We start from the raw sequence: 17,229 nt of genomic DNA on the forward strand, positions 1-17,229 counted from the left end.
ATTCGTCCATCATCTCTGGTTTTCGAGATATTTTAACCTAAAAGTGTAAAAAATACTGTTTCTTGCTAATTTTTAAGTTACGTGACATCCTGAATAAATATTTTTTTTCTAAAATCGAAAATATCACCTGAAAGTATAACTTTTACCTTTTAAAATCCTTTTTCCAGACCTGAAAAATCTTTTTTTTTTCACCGAGACATCGTTTGAAGTTTTATATTTTAGTGATTTCGAGAAAATTGAGTTGTGAGGATCAAGGGTTACTGCCATTCAGGTTACAGGCTCTGTGGGTTAAGGAAATTGGGCTGTAAGGGTCCGGCGTTCTTGACATACAGGTTATAGAGCTCTTGGATGAAGGAAATTGGATTGTAAAGGTCCAGGGTTATTGCCGTGTAAATTACAAGATTCGTGGGTGAAGGAAATCGGGTTGTAAGGGTTCTGTGTTACTGCCAGTGAAATATATATAGATCACTTGCATCCAGGTTCAGTTTTTTCAGCTTCAAAAAATGTTGAGTAAGAATTCCTGGCACTTAAAGTTACTCTCGAAATCACTAAAATGTAAAACATCAAATAACGATATCTCGGTGAAAAGAAAAAGATTTTCGAGGTATGGAAAAGAAATTTTCAAGGGTAAGAGTTACACTTTAAGGTGGTATTTGCGGTTTGGAGGAAAAAGATTTATCCGAGGTTTGACTTAACCTGAAAATTAGCCAAAAACAGTGTTTGATATCTTGAGAACCGGAAGTGATAGACGATTACGTCTGATTTGGATTCAGCGCATCAAAAGCCTTTAAGTACACCACCTAGTCACGTGACTGCATTTTTCTGTTTGGCTGCCTGTGTAATAAATCTAATACTTTATCCTATAGGATATGATAGTAAGTAGGTAGTATGGCACGATTGTACCGCATTCTAAACTTTTCGAAGTTATGTTTATTTGGAATTTTAATAATCGTCATTATTAAAAATAATTATATATTCATTTTAACAATAATAGAATATAGAAATGAATTAAGTTTTTATTCGGTTGGTAATAATAATAAATTTTTCAGATTATGCAAAGCAATGGGAAGAAACTTTACTAAAGCAACGTGATATACTGGCCGAAGGTCTAACTCAAGTTGGCCAATTCCGGAGTCAACTTTTACAAGAAGAACAAATCAGCCAAAAAATGACTCGTACAACAAATACAAGATTTGACTAACAAAAGGTGAAGTTTAGTAAAATGTGAAATAAATCATTGGTGTATACTTTTTTCAAATAAGTACATTAATATAAAAATAATTCGGTTTTTATATAAGACAATGTGACCAATGTAAATAAACATATTAGATATCATCTTAAGCTAACTGTGCCATTTATAACGTAATTTATAATATTTTGCTTAATTTTTCATCTTTTATCATTTACTCGTTTATAAAAATTATCAATTTTAATTATATTGAAAGTTGCTATATTTACAAAAGTGATTGCACTAATTGTTCTAATAAGATAAATGAAACTTCTATATATAAATGCGTAAAAAGGTTATAAATAACTACATATCTAAATAATTAATCTAAAAAGTTGTCAAATTATTGTAAGCAAATAATTTTAATTAAAAAATTTTAAATTGGTATTAAAAATGTTTTTCATTATTTTTTACCTAGAATCCATTGTAGCGATCAATTCTGAAAATAATAACCTTCCGAATAATTTATTTACCTAATTTTGTATAAATACGTATGATAAAAGAGAAAACATGGAAAATTTGTTCTTCATTCTTGGTATGTATGGCATAGTTAGGTTAATGGTATCAGAATTTAATTTTGCTCGAAATCTGATACAGTTACTTTTACTACCCATGAAGCCTTCATTCATAATTTTTCTCCTATTTATAATCGGTGTGTTCGATTTTTCAAAAAAGCAACTTACAATAAATTTTCTTTAAATGATATATTATAAATAATTGGAAACGAAAAAAGATAACAATATAGTTTGTTTGTTTTTGCTTCATTGAGGTACAAGCTTTATTTTCGTGAAAATATTGATGTTCGTTTATATTGATATAACTTTCAATTACTTGTATCATGTAGATTCTAATTAAAGAATATTTTTATATTTATGTGGGAGGAAATGGAGATAAATGTAAAATTAACCATTTAACGTAAATTAAATAAGTACTGTGCTTACTTACGATATACAGTCAAGAGCTAAGGTGCTTAGTTTTTCATAGTCATCTGAGAAGTAAAACACCGCTCGAGTGCACTCAACCTTTATCGCTACTTACACATGAAGTTACATATAGTAATAATGTTATTTTATCTTTGATTTTTTCAACATTGTACATATGTGTTTCTATTTCCAACTTTTACAAAGGACCCCACACAAACCTTACGGAAAAAGACTTTCTGTCGAAATGGTTTAAAATTTGGGATTAGGTAGCCAACATCATATAGATCAAAAGTCTCCATGGGCGCATCGACCGGCTATGACTAGGTTTCGAGATATGATGCCTCAAATGTAGGCCAAATGATGGATTTCTGAATTACCGGTAACGTCTGCGTGATCAACTTTTAGTATGCATATGTTGATACGCGCACCCATACAAATAACATAGCAAACAAATAAAGAATTATTAATATATGTATGCATATATATAGACATGTATATATACATACATATATCTCTCAAAAAATCATATCGACGGCCAAGCAACCGCATACGTGTATTATTGGGTTATTAACATCATATAAGTATATACGCTATATATGTGTAGCCCTGTTCAGGGCAGTTGGAGACCTACACTGTACTGCGGTGATTTTCTCTTCGACAGTCCTTTTCAGGATAGTTGGAGATACTCTCTGCACGGCGGTGTTTCCCTCTTCGACAGTCCTTTTCAGGATAGTTGGAGATCTTCACTGCACTGCGGTGATTTTCTCTTCGACAGTCCTTTTCAGGATAGTTGGAGATCTTCACTGTACTACGGTGATTTTCTCTTCGACAGTCCTTTTCAGGATAGTTGGAGATATTCTCTGCACGGCGGTGATTCCCTCTTCGACAGTCCTTTTCAGGATAGTTGGAGATACTCTCTGCACGGCGGTGATTTTCTCTTCGACAGTTCTTTTCAGGATAGTTGGAGATACTCTCTGCACGGCGGTGATTCCCTCTTCGACAGTCCTTTTCAGGATAGTTGGAGAAACTCTCTGCACGGCGGTGATTCCCTCTTCGACAGTCCTTTTCAGGATAGTTGGAGATCTTCACTGTACTGCGGTGATTTTCTCTTCGACAGTCCTTTTCAGGATAGTTGGAGATACTCTCTGCACGGCGGTGATTCCCTCTTCGACAGTCCTTTTCAGGATAGTTGGAGATCTTCACTGTACTACGGTGATTTTCTCTTCGACAGTCCTTTTCAGGATAGTTGGAGATACTCTCTGCACGGCGATGATTTTCTCTTCGACAGTTCTTTTCAGGATAGTTGGAGATACTCTCTGCACGGCGGTGATTCCCTCTTCGACAGTCCTTTTCAGGATAGTTGGAGATACTCTCTGCACGGCGATGATTGTTTTTGTACAGCTTTTTAAAATCCTGTTGAATCTTTGATATTTGGTTTTATTTCCGAGAGTTCCTATCAAAGCACCTAAATAATGACTTTCCGCGCATTAATACAGTGTTATGTCTGTGGTAATCGTCAGATACCACGTATTACTGCATTTATTGGTGATAAAAATGCTCTTCTACGTGAAATCGCAATTGCAAGACGCGACGAAAATGGTATACCACCAGCTGAGATAACTCCCAATACTCGCGTGTGTAATAATTGTATAGTGTCAATGCGTCGAGAAATAGAGATTATGGCCAATGATCCTCAATGCTTGAGATTAAATGTTTTATCACAGATTTCTTTTCAATCGTGCCTTATATGTAATGGTCATAATGATATCCACAGACTGACATTAGAATGTAGGATACATATTTTCGTAAAGAGAAAGATATATGTTCCCAGAAAATATGTGTGTTATAGAAATCATTTTAATGATAGAGAATTTTTGACAGAAGCTCAGATAGACGAATTGAGATATATCAATAGGCCATACATTATAAATGGTCAAGAGTTGCAATCATTTTTAGAAGGTATGCGTGGAGAAATAGAACAAGGTGATCGTCGCAGGTACACAGATGAGCACGACGTGTCTGACGAAGAGTTTCGCACGCTTTATTCTATAACTAAAGTTGATTTTAATGATCTATTTTCTTATTGTGATCCAGTACCTATACCAGGAGGATACAGGTATATTAGCAAAAAGGATCTTCTCTGTTTTTTATGCAAGTTAACTCAAGGTCTTAGTGACGAATTTTTATGTGTAATGTTTCGTTATACTTCGAGGCAGGCTACAAGCATGGCAATAAGTACAGTCAGACAATCATTATCAAGTAGATTTTGTCTCGAAAAGATTGGATTTGAAGCCATTACCAGGAACAAATACATAGAAAGACATGTCACACCTTTTGCAAACCAATTGTACATTCCTACGTCAGAAGATCCAAAAGCCATTGTTTACATTGATTGCACTTACATAGATATTGAGAAGAGTTCCTGTTTTCAAGTTCTACGTCAATCGTATTGTGTTCATAAGCATAAGCATCTTGTTAAACCATCAATGATTGTTGATCCCGATGGCTATTTTTTGGGTATCCAAGGACCATATTTTTCCAACGCAGTTAACAATGATGCTCGCATACTTTTGAATGAGCTTAATCGAGACGTAAATGGAATGCGGGATTTGTTTCAAGAGGGCGATATTGCTATAGTCGATCGTGGGTATCAAGACTCAATTCAAACTTTACAAGAAATAGGCCTCATACGAAGATGCCACCATTGATAGATCGCAACGAAAATCAGTTTCAATTTGAAGAAGCAAATGCTTCACGTTGAATTACTAAAACCAGGTGGATTGTTGAAGCACGGAATGGTCACTTGAAAAGTATTTTTAAAATATTTTCAAATACTGTACCAACGTCTCATGCTGCAAACTTGTCTGACTTTCTTTGCATTGCTGGTGCAATTATAAATAAGTACTATGGGCCTATAACCATGCCAAACGCAGACGTAGATTTGGCCAACCAAATGCTTCATCGAGCAGAAGAAGAAAATGTAGTACAGGCAAGAGTAGAGGCTGAAAATCTAAGACAAAGAAGAGCGCGCTGGCTTCTGCTCACTCCAGAGCATGTTCCGCTATTTCCCGAATTAACTGTAGATGATTTACATTCTCTGACATATGGAACGTATCAAGTTAACTTAGCACCTTCTTATATACAAGACAGTTCTTTAAGAGCCGATCAGGAAGACGGTGAACAAGAAGACATGACTTTCCAAATCGACTTAAATACGAACGAAATAGGATTTATAAGAGTCAGGTTGCTTTCCCGTTTCAGAAATGCTACTAAACATCAATTATGGATTGCTTTTAATCCAGAATATGACGCCGAAGAAGAAAATAACGCTATAGACGGATATTATTGTACTTGCAAAGCAGGAGCTCGAACTTTAGGTACCTGTGGTCACGTAGCTGCTGTTATCTAGTACCTTGGATACGCAAAACACCACGGAAACGTTCATTATCCATCGCTTCGACTTTTACGTACCATAATGGATGCTCAAATGGAAATAGACAATCCCAATGATATTGAAATAGTAGATCCGAATAATCTGAATCAATAATGGATTGATATTAATGTGAATTTTATATATATATGCATACATATATTAATAATTCTTTATTTGTTTGCTGTGTTATTTGATTGGGTGCGCGTATCAACATATGCATACTAAAAGTTGATCACGCAGACGTTACCGGTAATTCAGAAATCCATCATTTGGCCTACATTTGAGGCATCATATCTCGAAACCTAGTCATAGCCGGTCGATGCGCCCATGGAGACTTTTGATCTACATGATGTTGGCTACCTAATCCCAAATTTTGAACCATTTCGACAGAAAGTCCTTTTCCGTAAGGTTTGTGCAGGGTCCTTTAAAAAATGTATTTCTGAGAAAAACACGTTTAAACTTAGATACATGAAAAATTTTTGCATTTGATGTACTCACATCCGTGGGAAATATATTGTTTACAATGCAAAATCAACAATGATAAAGTTTTTCGAATGGACAAAAGCACTTTTTTAGTCAATTTTGATGCGCTGATCCTGAATTTCATGTCGTTATGCTCAAGTAGGTATTTATTAGTTTAATTTAATTTACAAGTTAATATTGTTAGTTATTTTGCAATAAATAATCATATTGTTAATTCGAATATGCGATTATGTCCGCGACGTATTGAAACAGAGAAGCAAGAATTTGACACTTTGGTAACTAATTATTCACTAAGTTATCAATAAATAGAAAATTTATAATTTTTTTAAACAATTAAAATTGCATTGTTAGATAGCGAGTCGATTGTACATATCTGTAAAATTAATGATTATGATTGTCACTAATTTGCTGTTTTTAAATGGTTAAAAAAGAAATTTGCAAATTCATTTTTAAATTATTATTCAAAATTACAAGCGATTTTTTTATGTAAAAATTTTCCCTAAATTTATTGTAAAATTGGCTTTATTTGATTATTGTATAGTATTACTTATAACTCTAAAAGGCGACTTTTCCACGAGAAACGATTTATGTTAAAAAATTCGTTATTTCATATTTAATTTTTTAAGTCATAAAATTGCAATCTCGATCGAGCCATTTTGCAACAAAATATATGCAAAGGTTAGATCAATTTCAGAAATAGCGTTGTAGGGACTACCAAGCGTAGAAAGGAGCTCATTCCGCAAATATAAATTCGCTCGTCGCTGCGGCAAGAGGATTCACTATCCTACCTTGCTTAGCAGCGCGAGCATTGTTTAGAAATAAAGCCTCAGCAATTTCCTGAGATGAATTTCTTTATTCAGTGGTTAGCCTGCTAATTCCTCTCCTTTCGATATCTAAGTGCTCAACTCATAAGACTATCTCTCTTATGAAAAAAAAGTAGCCTTAGATATCTCCCTACTTCAAATATAATAATTGTTGAGAAATTAAATTAATTATTGGTTGCGGCGCTCTCGGGCCTCTCCCCGATAGATGCAATCACGCTCAATTGCATTTCAAGACGATTCATCGATTTAGAAAACTTTAGGTTTACTACTCGACAAATTTTCATATTTCATTTAGAACATACACGTGTCAACTTCTTATTACTCTCGGAAACGCGATTACGAATACAACAGAAAGAGTCCGAACTATTATTTTGATAACGTGAGAAAGATTCAAACGTTACGGCACATTAACCCATTTCTTCCCAAGGCGCCATTTTATAGTCGATTTGTTTTTAACCGAGGAAAACCTCAAAATAATCGAAAATGTATACTAGAAGTCACTTTTCTATTGTAAAATTTCCCGCTCTTTACGAATCTGCAGTCAGAATTAGGATATTTTTCACGGAAAATTACAAAATGGCGTCTTGAATGTTGATGAAAATTTAGTATTACATTAGAATTTTTCTTTCAGAAATTAGTTGCTGAAATTTATAGAATCAGGATGAAAATGTAGATTTACATTGAAAATGTTAGTTTTTTAATAAACCTAGGCATTACGAATTTTCCTGGAACATTTTTCCAAGATGGCGGCCAGCAACATGTTGACAAGCGGCGAAATCTAAAATTTTCTAAATAAAAGCCGATTTAGAGAATGAATATATACTACCTATACTTTCGATGTCGCTGAATACAATGCTAGTGTCAATTTCAAGTTTACAAAATGGCGGATCAAATATGGCGTCGGTAATACCAAAATCAGTTTGTGTTGATAAAATCGCAAATCTAAGTGCTACATTTTGTCTTGAATTTTTAGCACTTTTTCTAGTATTTTCCAAAATAATTGATGCAATAGTGGAAGAAATGATTCATCAAGCGTACCTGTTTTTTCAAGATGGTAAGAGTCAAAACAATTTGCACATAGATACTCTTGACATTATTCGCAATAAATATTCGTACGTTTCTTGCAGTCATTGCTAGCTTTGCATATTCTTTGTGAAGATTTTGTGGATTTATTGTGGACATGATGATACTCTCTGAAACAAGTATCACAGAAATGAGTTTTGCACTCATAGCAATAAAATATTGTTCTTATGGTACACTTTATACACATTCGTCTACGATCAGGTATTGTGAGTTTCAAATGCTTTGATAACTTTTCAATCGGTTGCTCTAAATAAGACTTTGCAACACTTTTTGCAAAATCTTTACTAGACATTCTCTTTTTGTTCACCATATTGTACAAAATCAAAGCATTTGTCAGTGAAGACTCGATCAATCTACATAAAGTAACCCATGTCCATTTCTTTGAACCAATATTCGTTTTTAGATCACTGCAGTATTGATCATGAAGATCAACTCCTCCCATAAATTTGTTATATGTCTTGAATGCTCCAGGAAATTCAATTGGTACTTTACGTTTAGCTGTTTTATCGAATCGTTTCATTGGAATAGTATGTGTAACGCCAACGGCTGTAGATAATATGGACACTGGTTTCGAGTCCATTACCGTAATGTAATTTATACCACTGGTTTTATCATGACTTACAACATAAGATCCTCTAACAGCTTTCTTTTTATCTAGTTTATGTTTATCTATCAATGTCTTCTGTTCCGGATTTTTGAACAATGTTTTCGAGTTTTTACTTGATTTATCCAACACTTTTGGAAACATCTCCTTTGTAAAAACACGATCATCTCTAACCGTACCTGTGGCACGCAGGTTTTGTTTTTTCAAGTGTACCAGTAAATCAGGGGATGTGAAAAATCTATTAAAATATAGATGATATTTAGCTACATCATTCTTATGGACCGATGTTAGAAAAACATGAAGCATATTCATCACTGCCCGAGATCCTAAACTGCATTTAGAGAACTTCGTGTCACTTTGACAATCATTTTTTCCACAATAGATATCTATTTCTAAAACAAATCCATTAGAAGTACAAAGAGCCCATAATTTTATTCCAAAACGTATTGGTTTGTCTTTGATGAATTGTTTTAGAAGCGTGCGACCGAAAAATTTAATCATCATTTCATCTATTGATAAAGAAGAGCAAAAAAATCCAAACTGTTTTACATTTTCTCTGAAAATGTTTAAAATTACACGAACTTTCCAAACTTTGTCATTATCAGTCTTATCCGAATTTTTCGAAGTTTTCAAATTAGACTTAATTTTTTCAAACAAATTTCTATTCATCGTTTCTGAAACAACATCGGAATGCCACATTTCATCAGTCGACCTATCTCTATAGCTTTTACGAATATTGGAAGTGGAAAAAATGATAATACCTAAAAATTTGTTAAAATGATCTGGATCTAATTCAAATCCATTTTCAGTTATCGCTTCAATAATGTAATCTCTCATTCTATCACAAAAAAACATTTCACATAATTCTCGAGGTTCCTTTCCTAGTACATTTTGTTTTATTGCTTCAAAATTATATATTTCTGATTCAAGTTGAACATCGTATGGTCTTTCTTGATCTATCCATTCGTATTTATGTGAGGCTTCTAACTTTTTCTCGTTAGCGGAAAAATTTTGATACACTTCTTCATAAGATAAGGCTACTTCATCTGTGAATCTAGAAGTTCCATCAGCTTCTCCGTCATTATCGAGACCTTCTACGTCACTATTATCATCATCGGGTACCCATATAACTTCATGATCATTTTCATCTTCATCACTATGATCATTGTTTTCTACAACACTGCTATCAACACTGGCATTCCTCATCGACTTACGTTTCGGCATGATTTTGCCAGTTTTATGAAACTTCTTTTAGAGTCCGAATCTGATAAATATTTATCTTGAAAAAATACTCGGTGAATAGTAAAGCTCGCCAATTATCCTGAAAAGGACTATTGGAGAGACAGCCGAAGAAAAGAGTGAATATGCTCCAACTATCTTGAAAAAGACCGTTAGAGAAATACGCACTTTTCAATCCTCCACAAGATGGAAAATCTTGCCAATTATCCTGAAAAGGACTATTGGAGAGGCAGCCGAAAAAAAAGAGTGAATATGCTCCAACTATCTTGAAAAAGACCGTTAGAGAAATACGCACTTTTCAATCCTCCACAAGATGGGAAAGTTCGCCAATTATCCTGAAAAGGACTATTGGAGAGGCAGCCGAAGAAAAAGAGTGAATATGCTCCAACTATCTTGAAAAAGACCGTTAGAGAAATACGCACTTTTCAATCCTCCACAAGATGGGGAAGTTCGCCAATTATCCTGAAAAGGACTATTGGAGAGGCAGCCGAAAAAAAAGAGTGAATATGCTCCAACTATCTTGAAAAAGACCGTTAGAGAAATACACACTTTACAATACTCGAGAAGACAAAGGATTTATCCAACTGTAGGGACAAAGAATCCAGAAAAAAATATAGTAATTAGATTCGCAATTTTATCAACATTACCTGATTTTGGTACTATCGACGCCATATTAGATCCGCTATTTTGTAAAATTGAAAACGTACATTAGCATTGTATTCAGCGATATCGAAAACATAGGAATTGAGTACGCACTCACTGGTGCTCATCATTTTGGTATTAACGACGCCATATTTGATCCGCCATTTTGTAAACTTGAAATTGACACTAGCATTGTATTCAGCGACATCGAAAGTATAGGTAGTATATATTCATTCTCTAAATCGGCTTTTATTTAGAAAATTTTAGATTTCGCCGCTTGTCAACATGTTGCTGGCCGCCATCTTGGAAAAATGTTCCAGGAAAATTCGTAATGCCTAGGTTTATCAAAGAACTAACATTTTCAATGTAAATCTACATTTTCATCCTGATTCTATAAATTTCAGCAACTAATTTCTGAAAGAAAAATTCTAATGTAATACTAAATTTTCATCAACATTCAAGACGCCATTTTGTAATTTTCCGTGAAAAATATCCTAATTCTGACTGCAGATTCGTAAAGAGCGGGAAATTTTACAATAGAAAAGTGACTTCTAGTATACATTTTCGATTATTTTGAGGTTTTCCTCGGTTAAAAACAAATCGACTATAAAATGGCGCCTTGGGAAGAAATGGGTTAAGTCCATAACTTTTAAAACACCATTGTAACCTTCATTGAAAATACAAGCAGTAAAATGTATAGAATTGTTACTAGGCTCAATATAATCTGTAAAGCAGGTTCCCCCCCTAAAATCTTCATCTTCTTTATCGTTTTCATGAGGAACTTCTTTAATTTATTTTAATTAATTTTCATAGGCACTTTTAATACTAAGATTGATATTTCTTTATAATAATTAAACTACAAAGAAATAGTGTTAAATTTGGTAAAAAGCTATAAAAACCAAGGCTGATTAATGAGCCTAAATCTATACCTTTTACCGTCTCACGTGGACAATTTTATTAATCCATTAACGCTCACAAGACGGTTTTCCGAAAGCTGAGTTCAAATTAGTACCACGTAACGAATATGAAAGCCAAAATTTCGAGAATTTTCAAGGGAGCTCTCTCGAAAAGTATAGGTTAAAAGTCCCGCCAAGGAAGTTTTGTCATAAAAAAATTGAAAATAAATAAAAAAAGCTGAATTTTTTGTTCAAATCGAATTTTCAATCCCGTAACATGTTTTTGTATGCTTCAAACCTGTTTAGATCGCGGTCTCGATATCTAATGTAAATGTTAATAAGATTACCCGAACATGAAAATTTGTTGTGTAAACAAAATGGCGTCCGATATAAAAATATTTTTTTTAATTACATGATTTTTTTTACTCCAAAACCAAGCATTTTCATAGAAATTTTCTAAGAACATAATCATCTTAGTATCGATCAAAGAATATTTTCAAATTTTTTTAGTATGGTCCAGGAAATTTTTAAATTTTATAACGGGGGAGATTATCTGAAAAATTGAAAATTTATTTAAGAACAAATTCCCACGATGCAGAGCAAACCGCCGCTCCGTTAAACACGTATAATAGTACGTGTATTCGCCTTAACGTCAGATGATTTATCCTAGTTGTCTTCTATTAAACGGAGTTGAACTCACCTTAAGTCACGTGTCTTGTGACACTCGTTGAGTTTTAAGTGTGAGCGACTTTACTCCTAATCTTCTTAATCCCCCAGATGTAATTGGATTAAAACCTAAGCCTTTTTCAATTTCTTAAGCTACTAAGAAAATCAAATTACGAAAACGGCGAATAAATTTCACAGATTTTTAATTAATAAATATTACTACAGTCTTTGTAGGGCCGAAAGACTGACGCACGCGAATAGGATTTTACAATTAGTAATATTATGTGAGAAAGAGAGAGAAAGTAGATTAGAATTATACCGCGAACTAACGCTCGACGCGAATACAAAAAATAACGCTATCACGAATATAAAAAATACCGAATGTATTTTGTATCGCTTAATATGACGGAAGGTGCACCTACCATGCGGTGCAATTATAGTGATCAGTCGTAATTGTTGTTGCAAAAAATATCAACTGCCGCTGCCCCTTGATTAACAGCTGCGCTGCCTTGTACTGCCTCCAATTAGCTACAATCTGCTGCTTCTGCACTGCTACTTGTTATCTCGAAAATACCGTTGCACTCACGCACGAAATTGTCCCAAAAAAACTAATTATTCGGCGAAAACAAAGTGCAATACCAATCGGCGGTAAATTCACGTTCACAGCTGAGGCGTAACTGCCTATTCACAAGATCGCGCGCCCCCTCTCTCTCTTAACTGTTAGAACTAATGCGCGAGAAGTAGAATTGCGAACGATTTTATTAATTAACTCGACTACCGTTGCAGCCCCCTCCAAGTCCTGACTACCCGGGCAGGACGAATACCCGCGATTCGCCGCCATCAGCAACCTGAAAAAATAAAGAAGGCAAAGGACCAAATAACAAACTCTCCACTTTATTTTGGCTAATTTTATTGCCCTCCAGGGCCTACATCATCGTTTGGCTACACCTGGCACTCGATGTTTCGGGTAGCGCCAGTGTGTAGCCTTCTTCGGGCACCGCTGGGAGTTGGTCACCCCAGGCTCCCCACAGATGTAGCAGCCCCTCAGCTACGATCAAGATTGAGCAGCCTCCCAATCTTATGTAGGCTGCTCAGCAGTCAAAGGGAACTGCTGGGCGCTGACTCCCTGGGAGGCGGTAATAGTGACGTCTCCCACCGTGGCGGTCGCACGACCATCTTGTGACCTAACCACGATTGTGGTATCTGGAGCCATACGCCCGTCCACATGGACCGTGAGCATTGGTCCAGCGTCAGTAGCTCCCGGGGCTCTCTTCTCCTGAGCCGGCGCCGGGAACGCTGCGGGGAACTCCTATCCCTTGTCTACCCGCAGCAGGGCCTCTCCGTAGGCCCTCTGACGATGAGCCATCTCAGCTTACTCCCCGAGCAGTTCTTCTGCATCCTGGCGGCTCATGAAGCGTCTCAGATACCCCTGCATCTGAGACTGGAGCTCTTGAGCGAACCGCCAGGCACTCTCCACCTCGTTAATCCCCAGACGTACGTGTCTGAAGTCGAGGAGGAGAGTAGGCTAGTCCGGGATGCGGGGGTGGTGGCAGACCCAGTGCGATGCCCCACAGGTTTCCCTGGGTCCTGGGCACTGGCTCGCACTGTCTGATGTCTGGGGTACGCCGGACTTGAGGGTCTGCACCCCCTGGTCCACTGTGGACTTAGGACACTTGACACTGTCCTGGTCCTCCGTCTGTATTGAAGCGTCCCGGGTAGCCTTCTTCGGGGCGTCCCACGATGAGTCCCGGAGAACGTCTGCCACCGAAGCATTGCGGCGCTCCCTTCGGGTGGTCCCCTCCAACTGGACCCTGGCGAAGCTCCGCAGATCTTCAATTAACTGCGTCGCATCAGGGCCCAATTGCAGATCTAATAGCATCTGCGTGACCACCTCGAAGGTCTCCTCTTCGACGACGATTCTCCGGTTCATCTGTAACATCCAAAACAAAAAATCTCGGATAAAACTCCCTGCGCGAAGAAAAACCCTAATATACGCCGCATCCCACCAAGTTATACGTTCCCTCGCGATTCTTTGCGGAAACATCCTGGCCCTCGTTGGTTACCGTTCGGGTTTATCGGACCAACCGTCCTTTGCACGACGGGCACGGTCTTTCGATGCCTACCTCTCACTCTTGTTTCCTTCATGGGAGAGTTGTTGCCTCTTACTGGACCAGTGACCGTCTCTGGGACCTTTTGAGGGAGCTCGAGCTCTCTTGGTTGGGGCAGATACCGGTAAATCCGACGTCTCGGTGGGATCCTTATCTACGGCCGTGAGGGCTGCTAATTCGATCCGCTTGCTTGGTAAATCCCCTCCCGGATCTTCGCACGCATTCGCGGAATCGTTCGCCTCATCCGACGGCTAGTTATTTTGCGGCCCGCGAGGATCGATGACTTCCTCGCTTTCCTCATCCTCACCCGGACCGTAGTACGGTTTAAGGTCTTTGGCATGGAAGAGCTCAGGTAGGATCTCCAGCTGATTGCCTAGTCTGTACGTGTTGGAACCACATACCTCTTCAATCACGTACGGACCGGCATATTTCGGCGCCAATTTGGCTGAAATGCCTTGGGCAGCCGAAGAGAGAATCCTGTTCCTCTTCCAAATCCAATCTCCGACCTTAAACTCGGGTTGCCGTCTCTTCCGGTCATAATAAGCCGCCTGACGCGCAGCTTCCTCCTTTGACTTGGAGTTGGCCCTCTCCTATAAATTAGGGAGCTTCTCCATATGTTCAGCTCAATCCACCACAGCTTGACCCTCCAAACATTCAAGGGCCTGCTGATCTTGGGTTCTTCTGAACGTCAAAGGAGGTACCGGCTGACGTCCAAACATGAGCATCGCAGGACTATATCCCATGGCGCTATGATTTGCCAAGTTCAACGCGAAGTTGAACTCTGACAGGTGTTTATCCCAGCTCTTATGATCACGGCTTACGTAAGACGTGATAATGGTTTTGAGTGTCCTGTTTACTCGCTCTGTGGGATTCGCTTGGGGATGATACATGGGAGTCAAGGCGCGCTGGATGCCGTTCGTCTGGAGGTATGAATCGACTTCCTGATTCTTGAATTCGATTCCATTATCCGACAAGAATACCTCGGGCGCGCCAAGCCTAGTGACAATTCTCTCGTGTAATTCCCTTGCGATTGTCTTCCCATTGGCTTTGCGTATTGCAACACACTCTACCCAGCGAGTAAACAAGTCTACAAAGACTAAGATGTATTCAAAACCTCGAGATCTTTCGGGAAATGGACCAGTGATATCACCGGCCACCACCTGCCAGGGTCACTTGTCTACGATCCATCAGCCCGCAAGGTGCTCTTTGTTCCACCTTGCATTGCTGACACACCGGGCAACTCTTTACGTACTCCCTGACCTGATCATACATCTTAGGCCAGCAGTACAAACGCCTAGCCCTGGAGAACGTACACTCTCGTCCTTGATGTCCTGCTGTAGGAGCATCATGGACCTCCTGGAGCACCTGGTGCCTTTTCTCCCTAGGCACCGTAAGCTTCCACGCTTCATCGTCGTCGATGGACCCTTCACCGTCCTCATCAGGCTGATAATGATACAGCCTCCCTCCCACTACCTTCCAAGTGGAGTGAGAGTGTGGGTCTTGGCATACTTCCTGGTATTGTTGCAAATACCAGATGTCAGTGGTCTCCGGTCGACTATTTATGGCATTCACTTCAATCCCCTCCTCCTCATAGGCCATGGACAATGCGTCAGGCACCACATTGAGATGCCCCCTTCGATATTCAATATCGAAGACATTACCTTGCAATGCTAGCGCCCATCACGCTAGTCTTCCCGTGGGATTTCTCATATTGTGGAGCCATTTCAGGCACCTATGATCAGTGATTACCCTGAAGTGGTGCCCTTCAATGTACGGCCGGAACTTTCCAATAGTCCATACCACTGCCAAGCACTCTTTTTCGGAGACCGTATAATTTCTCTCAGCGCTGTTGAGTGATCGGCTGGCGTATTCTATCACACGCTCTTCTCCATCGACATCTTGCGTGAGGACTACCTCTATCTCACTGTCACTGGCATCAGTTTACAGTATAAATTAACCGTTAGGATCGGGAGATTGCAGTATTGGGGTAGAAGTCATCGCCTCCTGCAACCTTGTGAAAGCTCGCTCTTGCTCCTCCTCCCAAGAGGAACGTACATTCTTCTTTGTTAGGCGGTTTATAGGTTCAGCGATCATGGCAAAGTCGTGTATAAAACGTCTATACCACGAGGTCATTCCCATGAATCGCTTCACCTGTTTGACAGTCCGGGGTGTGGGATATTCCAATATCGGTCGTATCTTCTCTGGATCTGGTCTTACTCCGTCCTGGTTTGCAAGAACTCCCAAGTACCTGACTTCCGTCTTGCAGAAGTGACATTTGGCATTGTTGATGGTTAGGCCCGCACCTAGAATTCTCTTTAATACCATTTCTAGGTGCCGCTTATGCTCCTCAAAGGACGACGAAACCACAATTACGTCGTCAAGGTAACCAAAAGCGAATGGATCCATATCCGGGCTTATCACCTTGTCCATCAACCTCTGGAATGTCGCTCCTGCGTATGACAGTGCGAAGGGCATCCTCTTGAATTGAAAGTGCCCTAATCCAGGTACTGTAAACGCTGATATCGGACGCGATTCTTCCTTTAGGGGAATTTGATGGTACGCATTGCTCAAGTCCAGAGTAGATATGAACTTTGCATCCCTTATCCGTCTTAGGATGTCGTTCATATATGGTAAAGGATAGGCATCAGGTTTGGTAATCGCATTTACCTTTTGGTAATTCAGGCAAAACCTATATTTTCCATCGGCCTTCTTTACCATTACTATTGGACTTGACCATCCGCTGGTCGCTGGTTCGATTACATCTTTTTCCAGCATATCTTTGACCAGCTCGTGCATTTCCTCTCACACCCTATCAGAGACTGGGTAGTATTTCTGTTTGATGGGTCGAGCATTTCCAACATCTATTTCGTGCTCAACCCCCACGGCACAGCCTAAAGCCTGACCTCCGTCAGGAATCAATCCATTAACGAGGTCTTCTATTTCCTGCAGCTGTATCTCCGTGGCCTCCCATAGTCCTACCGGAGCGAGAAATGCCGTACCATCAATTCCAGCCACTTCTATTGGTACTTTCACCTGGGCGTCCTTAAGCCATAATTCATCTTCGTCGGGATCCAAAACTGCGCGGAACTCTCTTATAAAG

General features: G+C 38.6%; 1 protein-coding gene across 2 annotated transcripts in view; it reads left to right on the plus strand.

Moving 5' to 3' along the window:
- LOC131675475 (kinesin-like protein Klp10A) overlaps positions 1 to 17,229 on the plus strand; it is a 929,209-nt gene that overhangs the window by 906,629 nt on the left and 5,351 nt on the right. Inside the window, exon 11 of one of the 2 annotated variants that reach the window (XM_058954469.1) lies at positions 1,050 to 1,207. In XM_058954469.1, the coding sequence (XP_058810452.1) occupies positions 1,050 to 1,201 (152 nt within the window). In that variant the 3' untranslated portion in view covers positions 1,202 to 1,207. Of the gene's footprint in view, positions 1 to 1,049; positions 1,804 to 17,229 lie in introns of those variants that run through there. The other variant, XM_058954468.1, reaches the window with a different exon arrangement.

Source organism: Phymastichus coffea, unplaced genomic scaffold, assembly GCF_024137745.1.
Source record: "Phymastichus coffea isolate CEN01 unplaced genomic scaffold, Cenicafe_Pcof_1.1 PCOF00023, whole genome shotgun sequence".
NCBI lineage: Eukaryota > Metazoa > Arthropoda > Insecta > Hymenoptera > Eulophidae > Phymastichus > Phymastichus coffea.